The 10,543-nt window shown below is 40.0% G+C and overlaps 1 protein-coding gene and 1 long non-coding RNA gene across 4 annotated transcripts in view; one reads left to right on the forward strand and one right to left on the reverse strand.

The window, feature by feature from the left end:
- The window catches only part of HMMR (hyaluronan mediated motility receptor), a 22,112-nt gene extending 19,906 nt beyond the window's left edge, over nt 1–2,206 (forward strand). For all 3 annotated transcript variants that reach the window (XM_045185068.3, XM_024576980.4, XM_024576979.3), the window contains exons 17-18: nt 281–443; nt 1,004–2,206. In XM_045185068.3, coding sequence (XP_045041003.1) covers nt 281–443; nt 1,004–1,023 — 183 coding nt within the window. In that variant the 3' untranslated portion in view covers nt 1,024–2,206. The remainder of the gene's footprint in view (nt 1–280; nt 444–1,003) is intronic.
- The window catches only part of LOC128781175 (uncharacterized), a 22,735-nt gene extending 13,116 nt beyond the window's left edge, over nt 1–9,619 (reverse strand). The window contains exon 1 of the long non-coding RNA XR_008427071.1: nt 9,160–9,619. This is a non-coding gene — a long non-coding RNA (uncharacterized lncRNA). The remainder of the gene's footprint in view (nt 1–9,159) is intronic.
- Between the last annotated feature and the right edge of the window lie 924 nt (nt 9,620–10,543).

Below are 10,543 nucleotides of genomic sequence, written 5' to 3' on the forward strand. Positions count from 1 at the left end.
TGAAAATTGATTTTGGCATTTAAGTTAGAGATGAACTTTTATCAGAAACATATCTTTGTACCTGTAGAACAGCAAGAACATTTAAATGACTTGTTATCTCCTTTGTCACCGCTGGTCCAAGTCATTTTGTAATTCAAAGTCTTAAAGCCTGTATCTAGTAGTGATTTTTGCCGTTTGGTTTGGTACCTTAGCAACTTTGGAATTTGTTTGTAACATTGGTTACACTTTTCACCATCGTGGTCTTAAGTAATTGTTTATTGTCTATATTTTTTTTACATAGGAGGTGTGGAAACTCCGCTCTCAGGTTTCTAAACTAAAGCAAAACGAGAGAAAACTTCAGGGGGAACTGAATAAAGTTCTGGGTATCAAACACTTTGATCCTTCAAAGGCTTTTCTTCATGAAAGTAAAGAAAATTTTGCCCCCAAAACCCCACTAAAAGAAGGTAAGAAATGAATGTATAGAAGTGTCGCCTTCCTTTGGGAGCATGTAGCAAGTTGTCCATTTTCATGAACTGAACTGAAAATTTGTTGACAGTTTCTGCTGTATAAGAAATTCCTCCTGGGATTTTTGTGTAACGTGCCTTTTCTGTCCTCCTTCCATGCCTTCTATTTTCCACATGTCCAGTTCCCACCTATCCCTCAAGCCCCATTCAAACTCCCTCTTCCTTGAAGCCTCATCTTACTTTTTTGCTCCTACTCACCCCGCACCGGAACTATTCCCTCTGACACGCCCTTAGCATTTTAACCTAAATGTCTAATTCGTAGTTTTGGAGAAGTAGGTGTTGTTGTCTCTTTTTCTTGACTGTGAATCTTTGAATCTTTGACAATAAATCAAAATTGGTCAAAACAGTGAGTGAAGAAATACAAATAAAATTATGCTACAGAATGCAAGCATTGCTTCATCTGCCTCACAGAAGATTCTAGATGCTTATTTTTAGATTATACTGATGATGAATTGGTTTTGATTTACAATGCTAACTGCTCCTTTTAATAATCCCTCCAGGCAATACGAACTGCTGTTGAGCTCCCACAGCGTTTCAAGAATCATTCAAGCAAACATCTAAAAAAACCAGTTGAAGATTATTTTATTTTTATTCTTTCCACTGCTATTATTGCTGTTATTACTGTTGTGTTTGTAATGAATACTTTTAAATGTATTTAATATTAACTTCCTATTTTTAGGTATCTGAAAGCAAGTGCAACATTTCTACCAATATGTCATCTGACATTTTCTGTTGTCAGTACCTCCTCCCTGATGCTCATTCTCATCGCTTCATTCTAAACCTTCTACTTGGCTTTCCAGTTTTACAATTCGTCCCATCAATCAACACTGCTTTAAAAATCACTACTACATTATTACTCTCCTATTGCGAAACCTTAGGTGGTTTCAAGATTCTAATCCCCAGGTTTTTACTTTGATCCTGGACAGCTTTTCTGATCCGAACCTCTTAAGCAAGAACGAAACACCTTGGCTTGTTCTTGCCTCTGCTTTGATTCTCCTAATAATGTTCCCTCTGTTTTACCCACCAACCACTTACCCAGGTCAAGTGAGAAGTAAGGGCAGGCTTAATTCCACAGTAATCTCTTTATCTCTTATCAGAGTCACTAGCTGGTCAGTAACTTGCAGATTCCTAGACTCTCTCCCAGTCCTACTAAATTAAAATCTGAGTTTTGACCTGAAAATCTGCACTTTAAACAAACTCTGCAGTTAAGTCTTAGATACATCGAAAATCTGAGAACTACTGCACTTAGCTACTCTTTAAAGAATTTTTTTATACCACTTGGCATCGGCCTGACTAGTGGGTATTTAATCAGTATTTCTGTAATGTGAAATAAAAATCACACATTAAGTCATTAACCCAATTATTCAACTTACATTATATGAAGTTACATTAATGCATCTCTGAAAGGTGTGTTTATTATCTGTGCACCCCCCCTTTCTTGTCACTAGAATTACAAGTGACAGTAAATAGACTATTTAGAGAGTGGTAATTATCTAAAATTTCTGAGTTCCAGGTAGTATATTATAAAACTCATTTAAAAAATGTTTTCCTATTGATGTACTAACAGACTATTACAATCAGAATAGCTTTTCATAATAAATTATTGTATTGTGTCTTAATATGTAGTCAAATTTTTAAATATCATTATTTGAATTAAATTCAGAAGAAATGTAGAAATTAGGAAATTTGTATAATAAAATTAAAATAGCTCAAGACTTCTGTTTCTATTCAAGATGTAGTAATAGGTATCAGATTTACTGATCCTCGCCCTACCCTCCACAAACACAAACCCCCCTAAAACGATCAAAAGCTGGACAAGATACACAAAATAATGACTTTCAAGATGCTAGACATGAGACAGCGAAAGACAGCAATTCCTGAGAGATTAGAAAAGTCAAGGTGACCCCTACAATCATCTATTTATAACCTCGACAGCCTTTTCAAGTGAGGTAGGGAAGAGGAGCCCAGGCAGAGCACATCCCACCCCCTGAGTTAGAAGAGCTGCAACCTGAGGAGAGCAAAGTGGCTCGAGTTTGCAGGAGAGAGCACTAGAGAGGGAGCATTGCACAGAGAGAGCACTCTGCAGCTCTAGAAAGGGTCCCTCCAGTCCTCCTTAGTCGTGTATGTGAGGACACTACCTGAGGCCAGGGAGAGAACTACCGGCTGAGATTAGGAATAACAGTGCTCGAAGCTAACACAAGGGTAGAAATCGTGCCCGTTCCCACCCGCCAAACTGGAAAACCCTAGTGGTTTATAAGGCGTTGAGTAGGACACACTGAAGGGTTTATCCTCAGTGTTGGGGAATACAGATATACCTCACTTTATTGCCCTTTGCAAATAATATATATATATATTTTTGTACAGTTTGGTTTGCGGCAACCCTGTGTCAAGCAAGTCTATGGGCCCCAAAAGATTATGAGTTGCAGAAAGCTCAGGTGATGGTTAACATTTTTCAGCAATAAAGTATTTTTTAATTAAGGTATGTACATTTTTTAGAACAGTGCTACTGCATACTTAATAAACTATAGTGTAGTGTAACAGGTACACTGGGAAACCGACAACTCTGTGTGACTTGCTCGGCTGCGGTGGCCTGGAACGGAGCCCACACCATCTCCATGCTGTGCCTGTAATTAGTCCTGAAGCGAGCATTGCTGTGGTCCCACCTAACAAATCCCAAAAGGAAGACCCAAAAGGGTCCCACAATTTCTAAGAAACTGAATTACACCCCAGAACAAAGCTCAAGCGTACTTACAGGATTTTAAAATTTTCCCCAAAAAGATAAATTTCACGGTTTAACATCCAGTTGAAAGGTTACCATGCATGCAGTGAGACAGGACACACTACCCATATGAAGAAAGTCATCCGCCCAAAACAAACAGGTTATAAATAGCAGAGGACGTCACAACAGTTATTCCATATATACCGAGACCTAGTAAATATGCAACATAAAAAGCCCCAAATCCAACTTAAAAAAGGTAAAAACTATATGTGAAACAAAAGTACTCTTGCCCTGGCTGGTGTAGCTCAGTGGATTGAGCACCAGCCTGTGAACCAAAGGGTCGCTGGTTGGATTCCCAGTCAGGGCACATGCCCGCGTTGCAGGCCAGATCCCTGGTGGGGGACGCACGAGAGAAGCAACCACACATTGATGTTTCTCTCCCTCTTTCTCCTTCCCTCTCTCTAGAAATAAATAAATAAAATCTTTTTTTTTTTTTAAAGGACTCATGATGGCAGTAACAGCAGATTAGGCATCACAAAGGGAAAGATTAGTGACCCTGAAAACGGCAGTAGGAACTACCCAAAATGAGCCGGCAACGAGATTTACAAAACGAACAGCACCAAGGGGCTCTGGGACAAGTTCAGGCAGATTGACACATATGTCATTGGTCTTCCTAGAGTAGGGAAAGAGGGGACAGAAAAATTGAAGAAGTAATGGTGGAAACATTTCCAATTATGATGAAAGCTGAACCTGCAGAGCCGAGGAACATAATGAATCCTAAGAACAGGAAATATGAAACCTCACAATCAAATGGCTGACTGAAAAGCAATGATACAGAAACAGTCAACCCACAGCTATTTCTTTAACAAAAAGAGTCTTCAGGAACAAAGATGACAGGATGGTTTACAGACAAAATGACTAAAGGAAATTAGCAGCAGCAGAACAGCACTACAAGAAACCTGAAAGCAAGTCCTTCAGGCAGGAGAAAAGCGAGGCCACGTGGAAATAGGAGTCTACCAAGGAACAAAGAGCACTAGCAATAGTGACTGCATGGGAAAATACATGGCGTTCTTCTCTTTTTTTTTTTTTTCTCAGTACTTTAGTCTCTTTAAAAGATCATTGTTTAAGCAAAAGTAAGAACATAGTTTGGTGTTCACGTGCATTTAAAGATAGAGCATGTCCTGACCGGTGTGGCTCAGGTGGTTGGGCATCATCCCACCACCCATTCGATTCCCAGTCAGGGCACATGCCTGGGTTACAGGTTCAATCCCCAGTCGGGCCCCATGAAACTGATCAATGTTCCTCTCTTTCACTGATGCTTCTCACCTCTTTTCTCCCTCCTTCCCTCTCTCTAAAAATAAATAAATAAAATCTTTTTAAAAAAATTAGAGCATGACAGCAAGCTCGAAGTCCAGGAGGGGAGAAAAGGCAGCCTGTGCTTGTGAGGTTCTTAAGTATATGTAAAGTGATATGTTACTCGAAGATAGATTGTGATTAACTTACTAATGCATACTATAAAACCTAAAGCAATCACTAACATAAAACACTTGTAGCCATAAGCCAACAAAGAAGATAAAATAGAATGAAAAAAATTCAATTCAAAAGAAGGCAGAAAAAGAGGGAAAGCAAAACAAAGGACAAATGGGAAAAGAAATCAAATTGTAACATGGTGAATTAAACTTAATCATGTCAATAGTCAACATTAAATATAAATCGTCTATATACTCCAATTAAAATACAGAAGTGACCAAATTAAATTAAAAAGCAAACTGACTATATGCTGCCTACAAAAATGTACTTCAAGTGTAAAGACAAAAATAAGAGGAAAGTAAAAGTGTGTGAAAAGATACACCGAGCTGAGAGGTGACATCACAAGATGGTCAGGGAGCCTTCAACCCTCTTTCCCCAAGGATACACTCAATAACAATGCAAAAACGAATTCCCTCTGTGAGAAATCCAGAAACTAGCTTAGAGAGCCAAGAACACACGGTGGGGAAAGGGTAGTCACTTCAGCAAATAGTGTTGAGAAAAACTGGGTGTCCAAATGCACAAGAATGCAATTGGAACCTTATCTTAAATCATACACCCCCACAAACCACCTCAGAATCATTAAAGACCTAAATGTAAAACTACTAGAAGAAAATATAGGGGAAAATCTTCTTGGCAATGATTTCTTGGTTGTGCCACAAAAAGTACAGTCAAAAAAAGCAAAAATGGACAAGTTAGATTACATCCAACTAGAAAGTCTTTTTTTAATAACAAAGGAAACAACAGTGAAAAGCCAACCTACGAAAGTGAAGAAAATATTTGCAAACTACATATCAGATAAGGAGTTAATTTCCCAAATATAAGAAACTCCTATAACTCAAGAACAAAACAAACAAACAAACAAAAAACTAATAACCTGATTAAAAATGGCCAAGAATTTGAACATACAAATCTGTCCAGAAAACAGTCTAGCCATTGTTAATATAACAGAGAACAGTTCGTGCGACACCGACATGACCTGGCAGCCAAGAACAGTGACTGGAATGTGCGAACGATGAGGGCTTCACTGTACTTGTCAGTGGGGGCAGTAGACACCATTGAGTGAGCACGTGTACCGCATGGCCATCACATTCAAACCGAAATGAGGATCCCGCAGAAACATTTGCACTTCCATATTCATTTCCCCACTACTCACGATAGCTAAGGTGTGGGAACAGCCTAAATGTCCATCATGGGTGAATGGACAAATGCACTGTGGTACTGCCAGACAATCAAATTTTATTCACTACTAAAAAGAATGAGCTGCCAAGCCATAAAAAGACAAGGAGGAGGAACTTTAAATGCATCTTAGTAGGCGAAATAAGCCAGTCTGACAGGCTACGTACTGTATGATTCCAACTGTATGGCAACACTATGGAAAAGGCAAAACTCTGGTGACAGTAAAAGAATCAGTGGTTGCCAGAGCTCGCGGGCTGGGGTGGGATGGACAGGAGGAACACTGGGAATGTTTAGGGCAGGGCAGATACTCTGCACTATACCACAGTGGGGGGTGCATGTCACCATGCATTTGTCTACACCCACAGAATGTAGACTGTGGACTTTGGGTGACAGTAATGTGTCTAGGTGGGTTCATGAACTGTAACGTGTGCCACTTGGGTGGGGGATGCTGATAACGGGAGGCTGTGCATATGTGAAAGCAGGATATATTTGGGAAACTTCTGTATTCTCACCTCAATTGTTCTGTGAATCTAGAACTGCTCTAAAAAGCTAAAGGTTTAATTTTAAAACGTAGGTCTGATTTAGACAAAAAAAAAGAACAAAATTGGGGTAGAAAGGATAGGGTATTTTATATAACCTTGAAAATTTTTACAATAAAAAGTTTTAAAATTCCCCTACATTAGCAGAAAAGTTATACAAATATATATAATTTTAGCTCAGGCTTCTCAAAGTTCTGACTTATGCATCCCTTCTTCTGATGGCATTACCACATACTTAACTGCAAATTGAAACAGCTGAACTGGGACTTCCTCTTGTTTATAAACATAAAATGTGCCAACATGAACAGACAGGTATCAAATCCCCTGTCTTTCCTCCTTGCAGCTCCTTCTATTATTGTTCAAAATATAGTAATTCCAAGGGAAGGCTTATACTTTTCCGCTCCATGGATGTCAGGAGAATTTTTCATCCCTATTCTGGTTCCTTATATATAGCATGACAACTAGCTCTTCATGTCTCATGCATTACATGTATTTTCTCCCAGGTTTTTGTTTGTTTTTTAGAGACAGGGAGAGAAACATTGATGTGAGAGAGAAACATAGATCAGTTGCCTCTTGTACGCACACCGACCTGGGAACCTGGGATGGAACCTGCAACCAGGCATGTGCCCTGACCTTTTGCTTTGGCAACCTTTTGCTTTGCGGACAGACACCCAACCAATTGAGCCACACTGCTCAGGGCCTCCTGGTTTATCTTTTGACTCTTAATTATTATTATTATTATTATTATTGCTGTTGTCATGCAGATAGTTACAAAAATCTATGTAGTCTACTTTGTTGATATTTTCCCTTTTGGTTTCTGAATTTCATGATAGGCTTATACGAGCTGACAAGGGACAAATTCTGAGATACCATAAATTACAGCAGGTCTGAGGATGAGAGAAAGAGCAAGGGAAGTTAATTAATAGCTGCAGGCCCAAATCAACAAAAGACCACTCACATTCCTGAATGTGCAATTGTAGAAACTTCGAATCAAGCAGCCATTTCAGCTCTTTCCTCAAAAGAATAGTAAACCATGGATGGATCTGGAAGCATTATGCTAAGTGAAGTAAGCCAGGTGGTGAAAGACAAATACCATATGATCTCACCTTTAACAGGAACCTAATTAACAAAACAAACAAACAAGCAAATTATAACCAAAGACACTGAAGTTGAGAAAAGGCCAACAGTGGGCAGAGGGGAGAGGGGAGGAAATTTCTGGGGAAAAGGGTGAAGGGTTTGTAGGAACAATTATAAAGGACACATGGATAATAACGAGGGTCGGGGGGTGGAAACGGGAGGGAGGTGCAGAGGGCTGGGGGTTAGGCTGGGGTAGGGGGAAAAAGGCAGAGAACTGTACTTGGACAAAAAATTAGAGAGAAAAAAATTTAAATTTAAAAAAAAAAAAAAAAACAGTAAACCACCAGACCCTGGGGCACCGTGGTTAGGGAATGCACTTTGCAGACTGTTGCCCACAACCAATTCAAAAGCACCAATTTCTTCTTCCTCCTACACTAATTCACCTACCCCAGAACTTTCTCCTCTTCCCCTTTTCCTGCCTCCACCTTGTCTATAGCCAATGTAAATTCTTTCAAAACAACTTAAGTCTGTTTTCCCCAAATTCATTGCACAAAAGAGCCCTGGCAGCCCCAGGCTGGGGGACACTGATGCAGATCCCGGCCCATGGGATCCATGTGTTGTGGCTGAGACGAGACAAATTCACACAGACTACCAAGTCCTGTGGAGAAAAAGGGACGGCTTGGCCACTCCCCCAAGAGGAGAGCACCTCGACCCTTGCCGTGACAGGCTTTTATTGCTTTTCTGGGCACATTACATTGAGGATGATCCTCATTTACTATGCACAGGTTCGCTTGATTACAGAAAATAAAGGAGAGGGTGTTGCTAATTACATAAAAGAGGAAGGATATTTGCAAATGCAAAGGGAAAAGTGGTTAAGCTGGTTACCCTCCATCCTTGGGAGGTTTAGCATAGATTTTAGGAAGTTACTTTAAAGATATGCAGTAAATGTTTGCTGCCTCAATTCAGGGAGAGGGACTTTTAGCAAAAAGCAAGTCTCAAAGTGGCCTAGGTACAATGAGGGCCTGATTCCTCACGGGAGAACCAATCCGTGGGTGTGGGTCCAGTGTGCCGGACCTTGCGCCCCACTGGCCTTTCTCAGTGGGAGCTGGGCCCACGCCCTGCAGAACGGTCTCCTATAGGACATGTTTGTCTGCTCCATCCAGTCTTGGTGGTTTAGATGGCATGCACGCCCCAAGACCTGGTCATTTTTCTGGCTAGCACATAGCTCAATAAACCCTTTCTTTCAGGAGAACTTTCAGCCTGATTTTTAAACAGATTTTTATTTATTTTTAGAGAGAAGGGAAGGGACAGAGAAAGTGAGAGAGAGAAACATCAATGTGTGGTTGCCTCTCACGTGTCCTCTACTGGGGACCTGCCCACAACCCAGGTATGTGCCCTGACTGGGAATCGAACCAGCGACCCTTTAGTTCACAGGCCCACGCTCAATCCATTGAGCCACACGTGAAGATTTTTGTTTAACGATGGCTTCCTTGCTCCAAGGTTATTCTACCCATTTACCTCTAGTACTTTTGTTCCACATTTTCATTTAAAGATTTTACATCTGTCAAGAACTTATTTTGCTGTAAGTAAATTAGGAATTTGTAATGGAACTCACCTTAGAGATGCAATATGGCTCCAGCGGCCGAGGCTTCTGGGAGATGTGTAACTGTGACTGTTGAACTCTGTGACGAACTCTCTGTATGGCCTCGTGCTTGGCTGAGTGCCAGGAAAACTCCAGTGTCCATCACCACGCCCCCAGGAAGGAGATTAATGAATATATGGAGCATAATAACTGCCCGATGTTATCTTTTAACTTAGTGATACATCGTTTTCTTGGGAGGTCTACACTACTACCTGATGTCTGGTTTTGCTATTAAACCTCGCTTTGCCTGTGTATTCAAGTTTCTCCTATTAAAGCTGCTAGGAATTTGAATAAGACTACATGTCAGTTCTTCAGAAATGACCCTGAATTTAGACTTTTGGGGCTTTCCCTCAACAGGAATCCAGCCTCGTTCTTTTTAATGTTTCGTTTTTTATTTATGACCTTTATCCCCTAATAAATTCCCATATGCATGTTTAAGTCTAGCCAAGATAATTAGTCTAATATCATTTTTCACTCAAACCTGGGAGGTTACGAGGAAGATTGGGTTTGGAGAACAAGGTAATGAATTAATATTAATTTAGTTTCTCAGACCTGTGCATTTGATATGCCAGAGGAACATACAGGTAAAGATTCCTTTGAGGCATCTGGAATGAAGAAACCATAGCCTGGTAGAGAATTTAGGTCAAAGCCATTCATGTGGGTGTCATAGTCATAGAAATGGGAACAGCTGGGATGAGTGAAGCAGATGTAGTTTACAAAGACACGGGAGACTGTAAAAAAGAAGACACAAAACCCTTTGTTTCTTCCCCTTGGGGCATCATAACAACTTGGACGCAAACTTGAAAAATGTATGCATATCATATCAAGGGAAAAGATTTTGATTTCTTAAATCCTAATGAGTTCCGAAATTTAAATACGGTCCATTTAATTCATCACTCAGTACCACGGCAATGGATAACACTACCTCAACCTAGTATCTTGTTCCCCAAACGATGCAAAATATGACTGTATTACTGTTTTAAAATTGACCTATAAATTACATACAGTAATACAGTGAAATGAAGAGATCTCAATTGTTTTAGTTTGAGAAGTTTTGAGAACCATATTTAACCGTTTTCTCCACATACCTATCAAGACAACACATTTCCATTACCTCTGAAAGTTCATTTGTGGCCGATCCCTACCCTTCCTCCAAGGAAAGATGATTTCTTTCACCATAGGTTAGTTCCACCTACTTTAGAATTTCACATAAATGGAATCATACTCTTTTGTGTCCAGCTTCTTTCGCTTAGCATAATGATCTTGAGATTTATATAGTTCATTTCTTTGCATAGCTGAGCAATACCCCACAGTATGGATATACCACAATTTGTCTGTCCATTTATCTGCTGAGGGA

This window comes from Desmodus rotundus, chromosome 6 (assembly GCF_022682495.2).
Source record: "Desmodus rotundus isolate HL8 chromosome 6, HLdesRot8A.1, whole genome shotgun sequence".
In the NCBI taxonomy this organism is placed as follows: Eukaryota; Metazoa; Chordata; class Mammalia; order Chiroptera; family Phyllostomidae; genus Desmodus; species Desmodus rotundus.